Raw genomic sequence first — 22,486 nt, 5'->3', positions numbered from 1 at the left:
GCACATCCATCCCTAGGGGAACGCCTAGGAATGGAATACATTTCTGAGCTCTCATGATCATTACACACAGCCTCTTTCCAAACCACATAAAAAATTCTCAACACACACATACCTTATTGTTCTCGTGATCGCCACTAACAGCTATGGGATACATGACATATTTTCCTCCCTGGTCCTCATTCGGGGCACATTCTGCTAGACCATCCGGATCATGTTCTGCTCCAAAATTATGTCCCAATTCATGAGTTGTAACCAGGTCAGCTTCCTTAAGGATCATGCAAAGAAAACATTATTTCTCAATATCCAACCATCACCTACTTCTGCCAGTTGGGCCTATGCTGTCTTAAATAGAGCCTTATAATCAGATCAACAAGAGAATGAGAACTGCATGCTTATAATACCAGCACTTTAGGAGGCTGAGATGGGAGGATTACTTGACTCTAGGAGTTCAAGGCCAGCCTGGGTAACACAGGGAGACCCTATCTCTACAAAAATAAAAAAAAATATTAACCAGGTGGGCTGGGCATGGTGGCTCACGCCTGTAATCCCAGCACTTTGGGAGGCCGAGGCAGGTGGACCACGAGGTCAGGAGTTCGAGACCAGCGGATCACGAGGTCAGGAGTTTGAGACCAGCCTGGCCAACATGGTGAAACCCTGTCTCTAGTAAAAATACAAAAATTAGCTGGGCACGGAAGCATGTGCCTGTAATCTCAACTACTCGGGAGGCTAAGGCAGGAGAACTGCTTGAACCCAGCAGGTAGAGGTTGCAGTGAGCTGAGATCACGCCATTGCACTCCAGCCTGGGAGACAGGGCGAGACTTCGTCTCAAAAAAAAAAAAAAAAAAAAATTAGCCAGGCATGGTGGTGCACACCTGTGGTCCCAGCTACTTGGGAGGCTGAGGTGAGAGTATCACCTGAACCCGGGAGGCTGAGGCTACAGTGATCTATGATCACACGACTGCACTCCAGCCTGGGTGACAGAGTAAGACTGTCTCAAAAAAGAGTAATAACCGGACTGTGATTCTTCTACCAATTATATTAATTTAACAGAATAAGCAGGATTCCATTTAATACTATCAAACATTATTGTAAATAGTAACAAATCAATTTAAGAAAATTAATTTATAAGATATACTGGAACATTCATAACAAAACATCAAATCTTGGCCATTTCAACCACACACAATCTGGTGCTGATAAATGCAATAAGCTAACTGTAGTTAACTGTCAAGCCTCCACACACGCCCCTCGGCCCAATCACATGCCTGTTAAAACCTAAAGCATCTCAGCAGAAAGGAAAAAAAAAGCAAGGGGTAAAAAAAACAATACGGATGGGCGCAGTGGCTCACACCTGTAATCCCAGCACTTTGGGAGGCCGAGGTGGGTGGATCGCCTGAGGTCAGGAGTTCGAGACCAGCCTGGCCAACATAGTAAAACCCCATCTCTACTAAAAATACAAAAAATTAGCTGGGCGTGGTGGCTACTCGGGAGGCTGAGACAGGAAAATCGCTTGAACCCAGGAGGCGGAGGTTGCAGTGAGCCGAGATCGCACCATTGCACTCCAGCCTAGGCAACAAGAGTGAAACTCTGTCTTAAAAAAAAAACAAAAAAAAAAACCACAACTGAGGAACAACAAAACAATGTTTTATTTTCTCAATGACTGAATTCATGTCCAATAACAATCTTAATGACCTAGAGGACTTGGTTTATTAGAATCCAGTTGCAGGGCTGTACTTAATCTATCAGATTATCAGATGATTTCTATATGAATAATAAATTTTGCCAATAAAGCTAAAATTTTTTTTCCATATTTATCTGAATAAAATATCAAACTTAAAAGGCTGGGCACAGTGGCTCATGCCTGGAATTCCAGCACTTTGGGAGGCCAAGGCGGCCAGATCACTTGAGGTCAGGAGTTCAAGACCAGGCTGGCCAACATGGTGAAACCCTGTCTCTACTAAAAATATAAAACCTAGCCAGGCATTGTGGTGGGCGCCTGTAATCGCAGCTATTTGGGAGGCTGAGCCAGAAGAATTGCTTGAACCCAGGAGGCAGAGGTTGCTGTGAGCCAAGATAGGCCACTGAACCCCAGCCTGGGCAAAAGAGTGAGAGTCTGTCTTAAAATAAATAAATAAAATAAAATAAAATAAATATATATACATATAAACTTAAAATTCCTGATTTCTTTTTTCCTAAGGGGGGGGAATCACTCCATGGAGCCTGAAAAAATAATATTTTGCAAGTCATTTTTCTATACAAGAAGTCTTTCCACATGTTCATATTAAAACTGTAGTGGGAAAAAAAACTTAAATTTTTAGCAAAAGCACTCAAATCCCAAAGGTGTAATGTAGAGAAAGATCTCCTAACTGCTTGGGGAAAATTCATTAGTGGATTTGCTAATGACTGTAAAAAAAATCTCAAAAATTTCAAATCAAATTTTGTTTTTTGCTGTGTTTTTTTAAGAGGAAAGTTCTGGAAGACCAAAGAAAATATGTCATGAAATCAAGCCATTAAGAAGTTGTGAATCCAAAAAAGTAAAGGAGCATGAGCTATTATACACACATATATGTTTCTGTCCATGGTTCCTGGCTTATAACCCTCCATATCCCTGGTTACAGTCTTTTGTTATAATGTTGGGGTGCTTTAGGGCTCAGGGGCAATCCTCAGGAAACAGAACCTCTCTCTCTGACCTTCTCCTGTCCTCCTTTTACCTGATCCAAGGCAGGACTCTAATCTGACTGTGGGTCCAGAGATCCTCATTCTCATTCTCATTCTAGAGAGGGTCCTGCCCTTTACTGTGGAGGGAGGAATGCTGCACAGAGAGGTCAAGGAGAATCTGGACAGGCCTTGGTGGGCTTCCCCACTCAGTCGGTTAGTATGAGAACATACCCATTTTGTCCAGTCACATTTCTACACAGTTGTCATTCGTGCTTATGTAATGAAGCCTCCATAAAATCTCAAAGAACAGGATTCAGAGAGCTTCCAGAGAGCATTTTGAATACGTGGAGGTTGACAGGAAGGTGCAGAACTCATTCGTGTGCCAGGAGGGAGGTACATCCTAACTCCATGGGGACAGAAGCTCCTGTACTTGGGACCCTTCCAGACCTCGCCCTATGTATCCCTTCATTTGGCTATTTCTTTGTATCCTTTCTTTTTTTATTTTTTATTTTTTGAGACAAAGACTCCCTCTGTTGACCAGTACAGTGGCACAGTCTCAGCTCACTGCAATCTCTGCCTCCCAGGTTCAAGCAATTCTCCTGCCTCAGCCTCCCGAGTGGCTGGGATTACAGGCATGCACCACCACACCTGGCTAATTTTTCTATTTTTAGTAGAGATGAGGTTTCACCATGTTGGCCAGGCTGGTCTCAAACTCCTGACCTCAGATATCTACCCACCTCGGCCTCCCAAAGTGCTGGGATTACAGGCGTGAGCCACCGCACCCAGCTTCTTTGTATCCTTTAAAATATCTTATGTAATAAACCCATAAACTAAGTTAAGCTTTTCCCTGAGTTCTGTGAGCCACTTAAGCAAATTAATCAGACCCAAATAGGAGGTTGTGGAAACCCCAACCTGAAGCCAGTTGGTCAGAAGTTCTGGAGGCTCAGACTTGTAACTGGTGGGGAGGAGGGAACAGTCAGTCTTGTGGGACTGGGCCCTCAAGCTGTGAAATCTGACACTATTCTGGGTGGAGAGTGTTTGAATTGAACTGGAGGACACCTAGCTGATGTCTACTGCTTGATATGTGGGGGAAAATCCCCACACATTTGGTCTGGTCACACAAGTCTTCTGTGTTGATGACTGTTGTGATGTGAGAATAGAGGAAAAACACGGTTTGAGAGATTTTTTCCCCTAAAACAAAATACCATAAGAAAAAAATAAATTTAGAAATTGAGGCCAGGCACGGTGGCTCACGCCTGTAATCCAGCAGTTTGGGAGGCCGAGGCAGACGGATCACCTGAAATCAGGAGTTCAAGAGCCAGCCTGACCAACATGGAGAAACCCCATCTCTACTAAAAATACAAAATTAGCTGGTCGTGATGGCGCATGCCTGTAATCCCAGCTGCTCAGGAGACAGAGGCAGGAGAATTGCTTGAACCTGGGAGGCAGAGGTTGCAGTGAGCCAAGATCACACCATTGCACTCCAGCCTGGGCAACAAGAGCAAAACTCCATCTCAAAAAAAAAAGAAAACAAAAAAAGAAATTAAAAGGTTCCCAAAAACTAATTAGTGTCTTTTTCTTTTCTCATACCACTTTACATTGTTGTTCAACATTGTCCAACAATGATAGACTGGATTAAGAAAATGTAGCACATATACACCATGGAATACTATGCAGCCATAAAAAAGGATGAGTTCATGTCCTTTGTAGGGACATGGATGAAGCTGGAAACCATCATTCTCAGCAAACTATCGCAAGGACAAAAAACCAAACACTGCATGTTCTCACTCATAGGTAGGAATTGAACAATGAGAACACTTGGACACAGGAAGGGGAACATCACACACCGGTGCCTGTCGTGGGGTCGGGGGAGGGGGAAGGGATAGCATTAGGAGATATACCTAATGTAAATGACGAGTTAATGGGTGCAGCACACCAACATGGCACATGTATACATATGTAACAAACCTGTACGTTGTGCACATGTACCCTAGAACTTTAAGTATAATTTAAAAAATATATATATATATATATTATATATATAAAAGAGACAGGGTCTTGGGCCGGGCGCGGTGGCTCACGCCTGTAATTCCAACACTTTGGGAGGCCAAGGCAGGCAGATCACAAGGTCAGGAGATTGAGAACATCCTGGCTAACACAGTGAAACCCCGTCTCTACTAAAAATACAAAAAATTAGCCGGGCGTGGTGGTGGGGGTGCCTGTAGTCCCAGCTACTTGGGAGGCTGAGGCAGGAGAATGGCATGAACCCACGAGGCGGAGCTTGCAGTGAGCCAAGATAGTGCCATTGCACTCCAGCATGGGAGACACAGCGAGACTCCATCTCAAAAAAAAAAAAAAAGAGGATCTCGCTAAGTTGCTCAGGCTGGAATGTAGCGGGTATTCACAGATGCAGTTATCACACTACAGCCTCTAACTCTTGGCCTCAAGTGATCCTCCCGCCTCAGCCTCCCGAGTAGCTGGGACTATAGGCTCCTGCTTCCACCTGTTTTTAAATCACCCAAAGTCCACAGTTTATGTTAGGGTCCACTCTTTGTGCTGTATATTCTATGTGTTTCAACAAATGCATAATGTCTTATACTGACTGTTAAAGTATCACACAGAGTAATTACCCTGCTCTCCACCTATTCGTCCCTCCCTCCCCCAACATCTAGCAATCACTGATCATTTTATAGTCTGCATAGTTTTGTCTTTTCCAGAATGTCATATATTTGGAATCATATAGTATATAGCCTTTCAGACTGGCTTATTTTACTTAGTAGTATGCTTTTAAGGTTCCTCTATGTTTTTTCATGGCCTAATAGCTTTTTATTTTTTTCTCATTTTATGGATGTGCCAGTTTATCCATTTACCAACTAAAGGATATCTTGGTTGCTTCCAAGTTTTATCAATTATGAATTAAGCTGCCATAAACATTCTTATGGCCGGGCGTAGTGGCTCACACCCATAATCCCAGCACTTTAGGAGGCTGAAGCAGGCAGATCACCTGAGGTCAGGAGTTCGAGACCAGCCTGGCCAACATGGTGAAACCCCATCTCTACTAAAAATACAAAAATTAGCTGGGAGTGGCGGCAGGCAACTGTAATCCCAGCTACTCGGGAGACTGAGGCAGAATCGCTTAAACCTGGGAGGCAGAGGTTGCAGTGAGCCCAGATTGCGCCATTGCACTCCAGCCTGGGTGACAAGAGTGAAACTCCGTCTCCAAAAAAAAAAAAAAGAAAAAAGAAAAAGAAAAGAAACTGCCAACTGTCTTCCAAAGTGGCTGTTCCATTTTTGCATTTCCACCAGCAATTAATGAGAGTTCCTGTTGCTCCATAGCCTTGTTGGAATTGTGTTGCCAGTGCTGGGGATTTTAGCCATTCTAATAAGCTACTAGTAATAGCACATTGTTGTTGGGTTTCTTAAAAAGTTTTTTATAGAAACAGGATCTCACTAATGTTGCCCAGGATGGGTCTCAAACTCCTGGGCTCGAGCAATCCTCCCACCTCAGCCTCCCAAGCAACTGGGACCACAGGCATGTACCCCTACGCCCAGCTTCATTGTTAATTTGCAATTTCCTAATGACATATGACGCTGAGCATCTTTTCATATGCTTCTCTGCTATCTGTATATTTTTGGAGGTATCTGTCTGCTCTTTTGTCTATTTTTAAATTAGGTTGTTCATTTTCTTATTGTTGGATTTTAACAGTTCTTTATACATATGGAAATTTTTATTTATTTATTTATTTTTAATTTTGTAGAGACAGGGTCTGACCATCTTGCCCAGGTTAGTTTCAAACTCCTGGGCTCAAGTGATTCTCCTGCCTCGGCCTCCCAAAGTGCCGAAGATTATAGGAATGAGCCACCATGCCCGGCCTCTTTGTATATTTCAGATAGCAGTCTTTTCTCAGATGTATCTTTTGCAAATATTTTCCCATACCCTACACCAAGTATAAACATACACCAAGTATAACATCATAGTCAAAATATCAGTATACCAACCAGCCCTTTGGGAAGCCAAGATGAGTGGATCACTTGAGGTCAGGGGTTCATGAGACCAGCCTGGCCAACATTGTGAAACCCTGTCTCTACTTAAAACAAAAATACAAAAATTAGCCAGGCGTGGTGACAGGTGCCTGTAATCCCAACTACTCAGGAGGTTGAAGCAGGAGAACTGCTTGAACCCGGAAGGCAAAAGTTACAGTGAGCCAAGATGGTGCCACTGCCCTCCAGCCTGGGCCACAGAGCACGACTCTGTCTCAAAAAAAATAAAAATTAAAAATCAGTATATCAGATACTAATATTTCCTACCAAAATCCCACAAAATATATCCCACAAAAATATATCTCTCTCCCCTTCTTCCTTACTTAATGAGCCCTAATTTTGCTCAGGACAGCAATATACTCCGCTAAAATAGCCAGCTTTCCACATTCCGTTGAGGCTAAGGGGCAGCCAGGTGACCCAGCGCTGTCCAGTAACATGTAAACAAAAGCCAGGATGGGGCCTACAGAGAAGCTTTTTAGAAGGGCCAGAGTAGGCTAGCCATGTTCTCTTTCTCCTCCTTTCTCCAACACAGAAGAGAACCATCTTAAAACCATGAGGTGACATGCATGAGGACAAAGACTTCCTGCTTGTTCTTGAGCCACTGAGGGCACCTCTGAATTGCTGTACCACCCAGAAAATGCTATCCCTGAACTTCTTGTTGACTGAGACAAATAAACCCCTTATTTAAACCACTGCTTATTTAATTTTCTGTTATTTGTAGTCAAACACATTTTAACAGACATAGCTGGAGAAAAACAAGATCTTAAGATAGTCCAGAAAAAAAAACAGGTGACATACAAAGATAAGAACTCAAAATGACTTCAGATTCTTTAGAGGCAACATGCACAGAAGACCACAGAGAACATGAGAACTAAGAATATACTCAGCCAAAATTATCAATCAGGCTTAAGAGTGGAATAAAGACATTTTCAGATATACGAAATCCCAACAATATGCAGGTCATCTACCTTTTCTTAGGAAGCTCCTGCAAGATACACTACACCAAAATGATGGCACTGAGAAAGAGGGAGACCATGGGGTTCTGAAAATAAGAGGGTGTGGGATGCCTTGAATGACAGCTGCACCACAGGACTAGGAGACAGGGAGCTCTAAGAGTTGCTGCAGGTCAGAGGGCTCCAGGACGGAGGGTTCGAGAAAAGCAGTGGTCCTCACATGTTTCAAAAGAAGGCTGACAGGCCATTTTTATTTTCTTCTTTATGCTTTAATTTTCATATATCCCACAAAAATACATAAATTTTATTTAGGCAGAAATTAAAAAAAAGTATATATTACATTTTTTAAAAAAATACCTACATAAATATATAACTGAGGTTCTACTACAATAAACTCTAACACTATTCTTTTAGAAATAAAAGAACATACCTTTGTAAGGATGGTTTTACCATAATTCTTTGTGCTGGTCAAACCACTATTCAAATAGATATTTTTCTTCCCAACTGGGCTATAATAAGCTAAAGTCAAAAGGAAACAGAGATAAATTGCTTATTAAATACAGAATTATAATCCAATCATCTTAATAATCCCAGCATCATAGTCACACAAGAAATGGAAAAACTTACCCTTTGGACAAACACCTCCATGGCTGTTTGCTCTGGGAGAGCCAACATAAGCTAATCCAAGAGTTCCCATATCAAAATCTTGGTATGTGAAAAGGTGTGCCAAGCAAACTTTAGATGCTTCCTCAGCTATATCAAAGCTAAATTGCTTTGAAAGACAAAAAAAAAAAAAAAGCATTCTTAGATTAACAATTACATCAGACTAAAAGATGTAATCTAAATCAACTAAACATTCCAGAACAGAACCATGATGGCATTGCAGCTCAGCACCAGCAATCACAACCTCGTGCAATGCTTTGTTCTTTCCCTAAAGTGCTTCTCCACCTGCACAGGTGAGAGGCACACACTGTCATCTGACAAGGGGCACAAAAGGGAAGAGTTCAGGAGCTTGCTCCAGCTGTTCAGAACTAACTCATTGCTCCTCCGAGGGCTGTTCAAGACATACAGCCCAGGACTAGAGATGCTCCAATTAGATAAGGGGATTGCAGCACCCCACACCAAAACAGATCCCTCTCAAGTATATCAAGGATTCAATTGGTTTTATAGAAATTTTAATCTTAAACTTTGAGCTTCATAATATACAGTCATTTATATAAATATACACTTATAGAAAAGCATATATACCCAGTTTTATGTTACTAAAATAAAGATTTTACATCCATTTAAATCAGCACTGCAGTTTTGAGAGGATTTTTTTTTTCTTCATTTAAAAGGGCTTCATACATTACTTTAAAAACCTCTACCATAACCATCCAGCATCTCCAAGTTTAAAAAAAACCTTAATTTTGGGGGTGGTTTTGATTTATTTTGTTTGTTTGAGACAGGGTCTCACTGTGTCACCTAGGCTGGAATGCAGTGACGCAATCACAGCTCACTGCAGCCTTGACCTCCCAGGCTCAAGTGAACCTCCCACCTCAGCCTCCCAAGAAGCTGGTACCAAAGGCGTGCATCACCATGCCCGGCTAATTTTTGTAGTTTTTTTACACCATGCTGCCCAAGCTAGTCTTGAACTCCTGGGCTCAGACAATCCACTAGCCTCATCCTCAGCCTCCCAAAGTGCTGGGATTACAGGCATGAACCACCATGCCTAGCCAAAACCCTCAATGTTTAAAATGCTTTAAATGAGAGGCCAGAGAGCCCTAAATGAGGAATGAAGTGTGGTTACATGGGGATTCCGATACTTCTGTGGTAAAAGGGTGAGGCTTCTAAGAATATTCTAGGAGCCTTAGGGAAGAAAACTGGAGAGGAGCATCTGTCAACATAAGTCATTCTTCTCTTTGGTTCCTCCCCTGCCATGGGCTGTCTGGAGGCTCACAGAAAAGCAGACAGGTGCAGTGGTTCAACTGTTCTAGGAGTCAGGAGATCTGTGCTCAATTCAACCTCTGCCATCACCAGTTGTATGACTAATCAGACAAGTCATTTAATCTTCCTGTTACTGGCTGAATTGTGCCACCCCAAAATTCAAATGTTGAAGTCCTAACCCTCAACAGTACCCCAGAATGTGACTCTATCTGGAAACAGGGCCCTTAAGGAGGTAATTAAGGTACACTGAGGTCATATGGGTGGGCCTTAATCCAATATGGCTGGTGTCCTGATAAGGAGATCAGAATATACACACACACTGAGGGAAGGACCATGTGAGAACACAGGGAGAAGACAGCATCTACACCACAAGTACCGTGGCCTCAGAAGAAATCAACCCTGCTGACCCCTTGATTTTGGACTTCCATCTTCCAGAACTGTAAAAACCCAAACTTCTGTTGTTTAAGTCCTCCAGCCTATGCTGCTTTGTCATGTCAGCTGGAATAAACAGTAACACTTGCTGAACCTCCTCACAACAGTGATGCTGTCTCAATCAACTTCTCAGGGTGCTCAGCAGATTGAATTAGACAAGGTATGAATGAGTACCACACAGGTGCTGCACGTTATGCTTCTCCATCTGGATGAATAGTTATAATATCCTTTAATTCTACTGAAGCTTTGAAAACTTGATTTCAGCCTCATGAGACCCTAAACAAGAATCCAGATGAGCCACACCATACCTGGACTAGCCCATGCAAACTATGGGATAAACAAGTGTTGTTCTAAGCTGCTCCACTTGTGATAATTTGTTAAAGCAACAACAGGAAACTAATACACTTACCAACACATTAAAAGATAAAAACTATCACTTCATAGAAAGTCATTCTACACCAAAGTAATAGCACACACAAACTCAAGACACTGGAATCACGTGGCAGTATCCTGTTATACAGCAAGACTCCAAATGACATAAAATGATTAAGTTAGCCATCTTTAGATTAATCACCAGAAAACACAACAATTTTAAATTCCTGTAGAGAACTTTCAGATCTCCAAGCTATATTTCTACTCTCCAATACATGTTCATAACCTGTTTGATAATTACTGCCCTAAAAGATAAATTGATAAGCTTCAGAGAGAGCTGAACTAAGTGTGCAGAACTAATGAAACAGTGTGCAAAAACTCTATATATTGGGTATCCATGTTATTTTCTAGAGAAGATCCACTGATTGTCTCATTAGATCCTCAAAGATATTAAGGTTAAGACGCATTGCTTTGGCCAGGCACGGTGGCTCACACCTGTAATCCCGGCACTTTGGGAGGCTGAGGTGGGCGGATCATCTGAGGTCGGGCATTTGAGACCAGCCTGACCAACATGGAGAAACCCCATCTCTACTAAAAATACAAAAATTAGCCGGCCGTGGTGGTGCATGCCTATAATCCTAGGTACTTGGGAGGCTGAGGCAGGAGAATCTCTTGAACCTGGGAGATGGAGGTTGCAGTGAGCCGAGATCATGCCATTGCCCTCCAGCCTGGGCAACAAGAGTGAAACTCTGTCTCAAAAAAAAAAAAAAAAAGGAAGCATTGCTCTTTATAGCGTTTTTCTTTTTCATAGAGTTTTTGTTATTTGTAGTCTATGCTGCTACATGGCATGGGGTTACTGCTGGATCAGCTGGAGGAGACTGCTTCTGGGTGTCCATCTTTTCTAACATGCTCCTTCATTAAAACACATACAATCCACATATCAGAAATGACAAAGTGGTGTTAGGACCATATCCAGGATTCTAAGACCTACCTCTAGCAACATCTTCACATCCCAAGCATCCTTTTCTTCATTTGGGTAACTTTTTGCCATATTGTAGTGCTTTTCACCAGGTTTTACCTCTTGTGGAGACTTGAGAATGCGAATCTATACTTAAAGAGATAATATACTTAGAACACTTCCAAAATAAGTCAGAAGACTCTGAATACTGCATTATTTTATCTGTTCAAAAAAAGAATCATTCTAGAAAAAAACATTTTAAAACCAAAATTCATAAATTCTTCAGTACTAATATTCAATGTTTGAAACAAACAGAGAAGCATATGGTATGGAAAACATATGTCAATGAATTATTTATAATATTATAAATGTACTCTTAAATTTTCATACCCATGTTTGTTTTGAAAAAATAAGAACTTAGGTTACAGGAGCCTAAAATATTTATTACAACTATAGTCGACAATTTAGGAAAGAATAATAAAATATATATCTGTTTGTGCATCAAAGGAATAAAAGACTAAGAATAGAGCCTTCTCCTTATACGTGCATTTCAGACAAATTCATACTAAACCTGCAAAGAAGAAAAAAAAAAGTAACAAAGGCTCCCATTAGTAAGTGTGAGATAAAGAAGGAAACCATGCTCAAGCTCAGAGTTTCTGTGTGTCTCTCTTCCCTGCCTGCCTGCCTGCAGAGAAGGCCCATTCTGGTCTCCTCTGCCACTGTGTGGTAAGCTTACTGGGGTGGACTCTGCAGTTTTGATGGTGGCTGGTCAAGGTCAAATCTGGGATAGAACTACTTAGAAGCCCACCATGATGCACATCTAAACCACATCCTCCAATCCATCCTTCATCAGATGTAAAGAAGTTAATGTTTTAATCTCCTATATTATTCCTGTTTCTTCAACTGGTTCCAAATGCCTAAAGCAAAAAGAAAATTTACTGGTTCCCTGAAACTCAAACATGATGCAGCTATTTATAATAAAACAAGTGAGGCAGCTTTACATGCATGAACATGAAGTACTCTCCAACATACTGTGAAATGAAAAAGCAAGGTGTAAAAGTGTACTGCATAGCACCGCTGTGTCAAATACAGACATATACATACACTATACATGCATACGACATCTCTAGAAAGATACATATGAAACTAGTGACATGAATGTCTTTGGGGAAAGGAACTGGTTTGACAATAAACAGACTGCAGAGACTCACTTTTCACTGGTTTTTGTACTGTGTACATGTTACCTATCCAAATAATAACTTAAGAAGAAAATGCATAACAGTGAAAGAGAATGAAAAGGGAAAAATAATTCTCTTAGTTTTATACAAGTAATATCAAAGTTTAACATTTATAAACATGGTGAATGATTTTTAAAAATTTTTTCAACCTCTAAATTCTATTACTACTAAATTCTATTACTACAAAAAGCTTGGAAAAAAATAGAGATAACAATTTATATAACTTACATATCAAAATGTCTCTCTGCCCAAAGCAATACCCTATGTCAGAAACCTTTTTAATTAGTCTTAGCAATTTGAAATAACTTTTAATATGAGCTATTATTAAGATGACATTAATATAACATTGCTAGACATACTCTGTTAACAGATTACAAGAAATCGGAAGGAGATATCTGAGAGGAAAGAACCTAAAGGTTCTGTATATATAAATACAGCCTTGCAAAGGTACACAGTATTTTTTAGTAAATTTTCTGACTAAGGATTCAACGGTGCATGCCAGAGTTTTAACTAAAGACTTAAGCATAATCAGAGGGGGGAAAAAAAACTACAGAGAATATAAAGGCCATGAATTCAAAGAAGGAACAAAGCACAGCAGCATAAAAGGCTTTCTACCTAAAGCGAGACTAAGGACAGAAAACCTCACGATCTAGAACTAATTAACATCAAAAATACTGCACAATTCATCATTAAAAAATCATTGGCATTTGAGAAAACTTATTTACAATTATTGTTAAGGACAAGTTTTTGGGTTTTGAATACAAGTGACAAATATTTACATTACATAACTTAAGTAATATAAGCCATATCTATTGATAAATACCTGCTCTATCTGTATTCCATAGCCTTTAAAACCCGCATTATCCCATGATGTGTTCCGATAGATGTCATCAACTCTGTCAATTAGCTCTATCTGTGTGTATTTAAAAAAGAAAAAAGACATTATGTAGCTCTTTACCTCTCCTGGCAATGCAATATAAAATCTATGGGGAAAGAAAAAATCTCAGTTTAGAGGCCATTGCAAAAGATTCTACTTTCACAAAAACTAGCATTGAGATGTTACTGTATCAGAGTATTCCCAACCTTTGGCCCCAAACTTAAAGTGCTGTTACCAGAATAAAACAATGGTATAGTTTAACCTAAATTTCAGGTACTCAATTGCACATGGAACCAAAATGACAAGTAACAGGCTTTTTTAAAACTACCGTTCCAGCCAATAATAAAAATTAAATTTAAAAGTCAATCAGTATACCTGAAATACAGTTGACCCTTGAACAACAGATTTGAACTTCAAGTGTCCACTTATATATGGATTTCCTTGAGCCTCTGTCACCAGAGACAATATGATCAACTCTTCCTCTTCCTCCTCAGCCTACTCAACATGAAGACCATTATGATGATCCACTACCACTTAGTGAATAGTAAATGTATTTTTCTCTTCCTTATGATTTTCTTTTTTTTTTTCCCAAGAGACAAGGTCTTGCTCTGTCACCAGGGGTGCAGTACAGCAGCACGATCATAGCTCACTATAGCCTGAATTTCTGGACTCAAGCAATCCTCTCACCTCAGCCTCCTGAGTAACAGAAGACTACAGGCGCACACCACCATGCCTGGCTTTTTTTTTTTTTATGATTTTCATCATAACATTTTCCTTTCTCTAGCTTACTTGACTGTAAGAACACAATAATAATACATATTTTAAAAATGTGTTAATCGACTGTTATTTTATTGGTAAGGCTTCTGGTCAACAGTAGACTATTACTAGTTAAATTTTTGGAGAATCAAAGTTATACAGCGGCCGAGCATAGTGGCTCATGCCTGTATACAGCGGCCGAGCATACTGGCTCATGCCTGTAATCCCAGCACCCTGGGAGGCTGAGGCAGGAGGACTGCTTAAGCTTAGAAGTTTGAGACCATTCTGGGAAATTCTCCATCTCTACTAAAAATCAAAAAACTTAGCCAGGAAGGGTGAACACCTGTTGTCCCAGCTACTCAGGAGGCTGAGGTGGGAAGATTGCTTTGGCCCAGGCAATAGAGGCTGCAGCAAGCTATGATTTCGCCACTGCACTCCGGCCTAGGCGACAGAGCCTAAAAAAAAAGTTACACGAGGATTTTCGACTGCAGAGGGAAGAAGGTCAGTGCTTCTAACCACACCCCCGCACTGTTCCTGGGTCAACTGTATTCCCTTCTAAAAAGAATTCCATCTTCATTCTATCTTTTGGTGAGTACCTCGAATGTCTTCCCCAGAAACAAGTAAGGGGCCGTGCCAGACAACTGCAAACCCTATTCCCCTACTCTCACCCCGAAAAGTTCAGCACTGAGGAATGGGTAAGAAGACAGCCAGAAAGAACAAGGTTCATTTCAGCAACCCTCCTTCTTTTGTTCTCTGATTTGGGAAAACTGGAGAAGGAAGGCAGTATAGTTTCCAAGGAAAATGACATGAGAAAGAACAAAATGCTAATTACCTATCTTTTTCTCAAAGAGAATATTCTACTGTTCAAAAACTGGGTTGATGAGGTTTGTTCCAGCAACTGTGAAACAAGTTATGTCTAAGAAGTTGTAAAAAATACAATTTTTAAGTCTAGATGTCTCATTATATTCATATTTGTAGTGCAATGAACAAGTAAAATAAGAGGAGCCCCTTAATATAAAACCCAGATTAAGAGAGAAGCTTTTTAAAGTAACAATCTCTCTTATTTAGGAACAAGAATCACAGTGACTCTTACTAGCCTCATAATAAATTCACTTGATATGGGGCCGAGTGCTGTGGTTCACGCCTGTAATTCCAGCTACTTGTGATGCTGAGGCGGGAGAATTGCTTGAACCCAGGAGGTGGGGGTTGCAGTGAGCTGAGATTGTGCCACTGCACTCCAGCCTGGGCGACACAGTGAGACTGTGTTTAAAAAAAAAAAAAAAAAAATCCACTTGACATGGAAGGGAAGGGAAAGAAGTTGGGAGGGTGTGAATAAAATGCACAGCATGGGAAAAGCAAGGCAATGAGAAAGACATCTTTACTGCACCAGCTGCTTCTTGCCTCATGAATAGCTGCATTCTCCATTATTCCCTCAGTAACAACGTTTTGGTCAGTGCCAAGTAATCATGACGAATGAAGTCACACTAGCAAAAAATGTCAATGAAAAATGATTCCCCAGACTTCAAAAATCATAATAGTTCATACTTAAAAATCCAGTATCATCACTTCTTACATCTTTCCTTCACTTCTGTGCCCTAGAGCTAGTTAGGACCATGAAAGTCCCACCTATTTCAAGTGAAGTCCAGTGATTAGGTCTTTAACATGACAAACAAAACTCACCTTCCTCTCTGAAATATACACATAAGCAAAAGAAAAACATGGGTTCATGCAAATACATATTTTTACATTCACATGTGACACCACAGGTTCACTGCCATGATAGCAGTGATGTTTTTAAAGAGCTCACTTATATCAAGGAGGAAGGACTACATTATAACCTCTCCCAAACCCTATATGCATAAATTCTAACATGCAGAAAATATTAATTCAAGGGTAAAATGGGTTGTCATAAATTTGAAACTATAATTTCCATACAGTAACATAAAAACCTCAGAGAATATCCCTCAAATATTTTAGGGAAATAACAGAGTATCTGGAACAGATCTGGTTTCATTAAGTTTCATGGAATGTACCCACCCAAATTTTTTTTTTCAATTACTCGATGCAATATCAAATACTTACTAAGTAATTTGTAGTTGTACTCTCTTCCCCTCTGCCCATGTATCTGTAGAAGCGATGATCTGCTACCACCAATAATTTACACGTGTTCTTCATGGGATCTGGGTCAGCTCTTCTCTTCACTCGATGAACAAGCTCTAATATGAATTTGTATGCACTATTAAATCAAAATTCACCAAAACAAGGAGTTTTATGGTAACACTTTAAATCTAACATATTTTTGAAACAAACATTATGTGAGCTTAATATCACTAAAGGATTCTGAACAACAACAAAAAAACAATTTGGAGGAAGACAGAAAAGTGAAAAGTAACAAAGTTTAAACACTGTAGAATTCAAAACCAAGGACAAGTGCCTTTTTAATTTTTAAAATACAGAAACTTTAAAAAGTGCTCAACAGAGTAAGGCCGGGCATGTTGGCTCAGGCCTGTAATCCCAGCACTTTGTGAGGCCAAGGTGGGTGAATCACCTGAGGACAGGAGTTCGAGACCAGCCTGGCCAACATGATGAAACCCCATCTCTATTAAAAATACAAAAATTAGCCAGATATGGTGGCACCCGCCTGTAATCCCAGCTACTCATAAGGCTGAGGCAGGAGAATCACTTGAACCCAGGGTGCGGAGGTTGCAGTGAGCCAAGATTGTGCCATTGCACTCAAGCCAGGGCAACAAAAGTGAGACTCCAGCTCTAAATAAATAAATAAATAAATAGTGTTCAACAGAGTAAAACATTTACCTAATGCTGGGCTATGAAGCTGTCAGTCATATTCTACAACAAGAAGTTTATGAATTAACCAATGTAACAGTAAAAATGTCAAGATATTCACATTGAAAATTAGTTTAATAGGACAACTTTCTTGTGAAATAAATTAAGAATTTCTTTATTTATATATTAAAATGCTAATATATAATTTTAATAACATAACCATCTTTGACCGGGCACGTTGGTGCACGCCTGTAATCCCAAACTTTGGGAGGCTGAGGTGGGCGGATCACTTGAGGCCAGGAGTTTGAGAACAGCCTGACCAACATGGTGAAACCCCATCTCCACTAAAAATACAAAAATTAGCCAGGCCTGGTGGCACGTGCCTATAATCCCAGCTACTCAGGAGGCTGAGGCAAGAGAATCACTTGAATCTGGAAGTCAAAGGTTGCAGTGAGCCGAGGTCGTGCTGCAAACAAAACAAAACAAAACAAAAAATCTAACCAGAGGTGTTTTGGGCAGTAAAATTCCAAGATGGTTATGTTTTTTAAATGACCCTAAATGGATTGTCCCAAGATGGATATAACCTTCTTGTATTCTAAGCAGTATATATATAGGTCTCTCCTGCTACCAATTAATTTCTTATGAACTCTAAAGATTGTCTTTCCACCATATTATTTTACCATTTCTAAATATCTGCAAGAATATTTTCCCTCAGATCACTCCATTTCCCTTTTCCCTAATCTTTTTTAAAGTCTAATCTCTGTTCCCATTACTTTCCAGAGTTTTCAACTCTTACATTATAAACAAGATGAAAATTTCTGGAACAAAACTCTTATTTTCATGCCAAATACTATAGTTACTTGACAATCATGTTATTTTTTATCAAATAACCACCACCCCTACTGAAGTCAATTGTAATATGTTTGTTTCTTATTTGAAATACACTCTTTAAGCCTTACCTTCAGGTGGTTCTCTGTCTACTAACCCTTTTGGGAGCAACTCTTCATTATCCACTTTTAAATAACCACACACTTTTGGAGACTGCAAACGTGAAACATTCTTGATATCTTCAGATTTATAAACTAACATTCTTTTGTCTTTGGTATCATTAACAAATCTCCAAAGTGGCTAAAACAGAAAATATATACGACTGAGATGGAAAACAATAACAATTTCTAAACACTAAATTCTTCTAACATTCTTTGCTTGTTCTTAGATAACATTCATTTCTAGGTTAAGTAAACTGATTAGTCATGTTATTAAAATAAATAATCTCAATTTTTAATCATATGGAGTTTCTATGCGGGTAAGTAAATATATAGATTATAAACTCTGATTATTTTATCTGTATATAAATAAAGCCTTACATACTTTGCACGTTGTGAAATCTTTCAGAGGATGCAGAAGAGAAAAATGCATATCATTTTCCACTCATTCATTCAAAAATATTATGTAATATCTACTGTATACTGGCACTGTTATAGGTGATGGTGCTATAGTAATGAAAATTGGACAAGGTTTCTGTTCATGCAGCATTTTCATTTTAGTTTCCTTAATACTTAGGTGTTTGACACCTTTTTGCCACGTTAGGTTTTATCCACACAAAAGAACAAACATATTTATATGAAAGAAAACTCAGAACTTGCAACAATAGGTCTGAACCTTATTACTGGTTTCAGCGAATGCAATTTTTTAAAAAAATCTCCACTTACAATGTTACAAGGCCAGAGTAAATCACAATTAACATACTCCAAAGGTTACCCAAGTCAAAAGGCTGTTTGTTTGTTTTGTTTCAAAGCAAAGTTATTCTCTGTGAGAACACTGGTCTCATCAGAACCAGGCAGTTTGTGGGGGACACACAAAAAATATATTTATCTCCATCAGGGAAATGCAAATCAAAACCCCAATGGGAAAAAAAAAACCCACAATGAGACACCCCTGCATACCCACTAGGATGACCATGATCAAAGACAAATACTGGTGAGGATGTAGAGAAATCCAGAACCCTCATATATGCTGATGAGAATGTAAAATGGTAAAACCACTTTAGAAAATAGTCTGGCAGGTCCTCGAAGGTTAAAAGTAGAATTACCATATGACCCAGCAATTCTGCTCCTAGTATATAACCAAGAGAAATGAAAACACAAGCAGTAATGTAAATAATAGCTAAAAAGTGGAAACGATCCAAATGTCCATCAACAACTAATCAATGAATAAACAAAATGCAGTTTATCCATACAATGGAATATTATTCAGCAATAAAAATAAATAAGATACAGATACATGCTACAATACAGATGAACCTTGGAAACATTATTCTAAGTGAAAGAAGCCACACACAGGCTGGGCGTGGTGGCTCATGTCTGTAATCCCAGCACTTCGGGAGGCCGAGGCAGGCGGATCACTTGAGGTCAGGAGTTTGAGACCAGCCTGGCCAACATAGTGAAACCCCAACTCTAGTAAAAAATACAAAAATTAGTCAGGCATGGTGGCAGGCGCCTGTAATCCCAGCTACTCGGGAGGCTGAGGCAAGAGAATCAGTTGAACCCAGGAGGCAGAAGTTGCAGTGAGCTGAGATCATGCCACTGCACTCCAGCCTGAGTAACAGAGCAAGACTCCATCTCAAAAAAATAAAAAAATTAAAAAGCCACACATGAAAGACCACATATTATATAATTCCATTTATATGAGATGACCCAAATAGACAAATCTAAATAGACAATAGATTCCTGGTTGCCTAGAGCTGGGGGAGTTAGGGAGGAAGGGGGAAGTATAGCTAAAGGATACAGCGTTTCTTTTTCAGGTCATGAAAATGTTCTAAAATTGAATGAGGTGGTGTTTGCACAACTCCATCGATAACTGGATGGGCGCGATGGCTCACGCCTGTAATCTCAGCACTTTGGGAGGCCATGGTGGGCGGATAACTTGAGTCCAAGAGTTCGAGACCAGCCTGACCAACATGGTGAAACCCCATCTCTACTGAAACACAAAAATTAGCCAGGCATGGTGGTGGGCGCCTGTAATCCCAGCTACTCAAGAGGCTGAGGCCACAGAATCACTTGAACCCAGGAGGCAGAGGTTGCAGTGATCGTGCCACTGCACTCCAGCCTGGGTGACAGAGTGAGACTCCATCTCAAAAATACACACACGTACACACACACAAAACTACAAAATTGTATACATTAAGTGGGTGAATAATATAGTATGTGAATTATATCTCAATAAAACCGTTAAATATTATATGCATATACATCTTTGGTAATCCATGTATGAGGCAGATGTAAGAAACAATGGTTACAGAATTTCAGGGCTGGCAGAGATCTCAAAAGTTAACTAACCCAACTTCCAGGCTACAGGAATCTTCCATATTTAGTAAAGTTCATTTAGCCTATGACTAGAAGTGAAATTTTTTTTCTTTTGGGTCAAACATTTCTAAGTTCACATTGATTGTTTCCTAGTATAGTCAGTCTAGCACAGAAAAAGACAGCTGCCTTTGGGATCAGATATATCTGAGTTCAAACCTCAAATGTACCTCACTATGTGCCTTGGACAAGTACCCTGAGCATAACCTCCCTCATTAGGTAAAGCAGTGATAATACCTAACTTGAAGATTATGAAGATTATGTAGGTAATAAATCTAGCTTTATATTAAGATTTCAAAAGAAAAGTGGTTGTTATTAATAAAAGCTAAGCCTATTACCATTATTACTAGTAAGTTGCTGGAAAAAATCATTTGATGAGTAATTGACTAAAAGGCAGAAAACTGGATTGGATCCTAGATTGGAAAACCAAAAAAAATCTACGAAGGAGATTTTGAGGATGACTAGAGATTTTGGATATGGCATGATTATTAGATAATATTGTAGAATTCTTGTCATTTTCTCAGGTATGTTACTTTTATTACAGCTATAGAAAAGAGTGCCTTTATTCCTAAGAATGCATACAGAAGTATTTAGGGGTGAAGGGTCATGATGTTTGCAAATGATTTTCATATGATTCAGGAAAAAAAGAGAGAAAGCTAACATGACATTATGTTAGAAATTGTTTAAGGGCTACAGGGTATTTTTTTTTTTTTTAATCTTTCTGTAACTACAGAGTACTTTTTAATCTTTCTGTAGATTTGAACTTTTTTTTTTTTTTTTTTTTTTTGAGACAGAGTTTCTCCCTGTCACCCACACTAGAGTACAGTGGAGCCATCTCAGCTCACTGCAACCTCTGTCTCCCAGATTCAAGCAATTCTCCCACCCAGGCCTCCCGAGCAGTTGGGATTACAGGCACAAGCTGGCCTCTCCCAGCTTCTAGTTTTGAAAATGTTCAGCTGGTGCAGTGGCTCATGCCTGTCATCCCAGCACTTTGGGAAGCTGAGGTGGGCAGATCACAAGGTCAGAAGTTCAAGACCAGCCTCGCTAACATGGTGAAACCCCGCCTCTACTAAAAATACAAAAATTAGGCCGGATGAAGCAGCTCATGCCTGTAATCCCAGCACCTTGGAAGGCCGACACGGGTGGATCACCTGAGACCAGGAGTTCAAGACCAGCCTGACCAACATGGCAAAACCCTGACTCTACCAAAAATATAAAAACTAGCCGGGCACAGTGGCATGTGCCTGTAATCCCAGCTACTTGGGAGGCTGAGGCAGGAGAAATGCTTGAACCTGGGAGGCGGAGACTGCAGTGAGCCGAGATTGCGCCACTGCACTCCAGCCTGGGTGACAGAGCAAGACTCTATCTCAAATAAATAAATAAAAGTTGGGGGAAATATTATCTCACTATGCAAGTTTAACCTAGGATTATTTATATAAATAGTAAGCTATGGTAAAGTCAGTGATGGTTTAAAATATTTAATGGCTGTGCACAGTGGCTCACACCTGTAATCCCAGCACTTTGGGAGGCCAAGCAGGAGGACTGCTTACAGCCAGACATTTGAGATCAGCCTGGGCAACACAGTGAGACCTCATCAAAAATCTGATACACTCTACAAAAATTTAACAAATTAGTTGGGCATGGTGGCATGCACCTGTAGTCCCAGCTACTCGGAAGGCAAAAAAGAAGAATTGTTTGAGCCCAGGAGGTCAAGGCTGCAGTGAGCTATGATGGCACCACTGCACTTCAGCCCGAGTGACCAAGTAAGACTCTGTCATAAACAAAATATTTAATGATGATGTGTTAAAAATAAGATATATATTTTTTCCTGCTCACTTATATTCCTAACATCTTAGTGCAGATGCACAATGTTTTTACATCAAGGTAAGTGTAAAGAATTTTTTTTTTTCATATCAGACTGGTAATGTGCTAACACTGTAACAAGGTTCTAGGGTGGCTCATCTCATACGTGTGTGTGAACACTTATGAACTATAAAAGTATCAAAAAGAATTATAAAGAGTATGAAAATCACCCCTGTTAAGTAGTAAATCATTTTTTCAATAAAAATTATTAATTTCATGCAAAAGTCCCTCAGGGTATCTGATGAGTATACTTGTAAGTAAACATC

General features: G+C 39.9%; 1 protein-coding gene and 1 pseudogene across 3 annotated transcripts in view; both read right to left on the bottom strand.

The window, feature by feature from the left end:
• ADAM17 (ADAM metallopeptidase domain 17) overlaps nucleotides 1-22,486 on the bottom strand; it is a 66,241-nt gene that overhangs the window by 21,296 nt on the left and 22,459 nt on the right. Inside the window, exons 5-11 of one of the 3 annotated variants that reach the window (XM_002812303.5) lie at nucleotides 17,955-18,123; nucleotides 16,294-16,427; nucleotides 13,402-13,491; nucleotides 11,374-11,487; nucleotides 8,280-8,424; nucleotides 8,083-8,171; nucleotides 113-265 (exon numbers count right to left, since the gene is read on the bottom strand). In XM_002812303.5, coding sequence (XP_002812349.1) covers nucleotides 113-265; nucleotides 8,083-8,171; nucleotides 8,280-8,424; nucleotides 11,374-11,487; nucleotides 13,402-13,491; nucleotides 16,294-16,427; nucleotides 17,955-18,123 — 894 coding nt within the window. Of the gene's footprint in view, nucleotides 1-112; nucleotides 266-8,082; nucleotides 8,172-8,279; nucleotides 8,425-11,373; nucleotides 11,493-13,401; nucleotides 13,492-16,293; nucleotides 16,448-17,954; nucleotides 18,124-22,486 lie in introns of those variants that run through there. The other 2 variants (XM_054547749.2, XM_054547750.2) reach the window with 2 other exon arrangements.
• LOC112132216 (small nucleolar RNA U13) lies at nucleotides 22,269-22,359 on the bottom strand (annotated as a pseudogene).

This window comes from Pongo abelii, chromosome 12, assembly GCF_028885655.2.
Source record: "Pongo abelii isolate AG06213 chromosome 12, NHGRI_mPonAbe1-v2.0_pri, whole genome shotgun sequence".
In the NCBI taxonomy this organism is placed as follows: domain Eukaryota; kingdom Metazoa; phylum Chordata; class Mammalia; order Primates; family Hominidae; genus Pongo; species Pongo abelii.
This window is presented reverse-complemented; position numbering and strand designations above follow the sequence as displayed.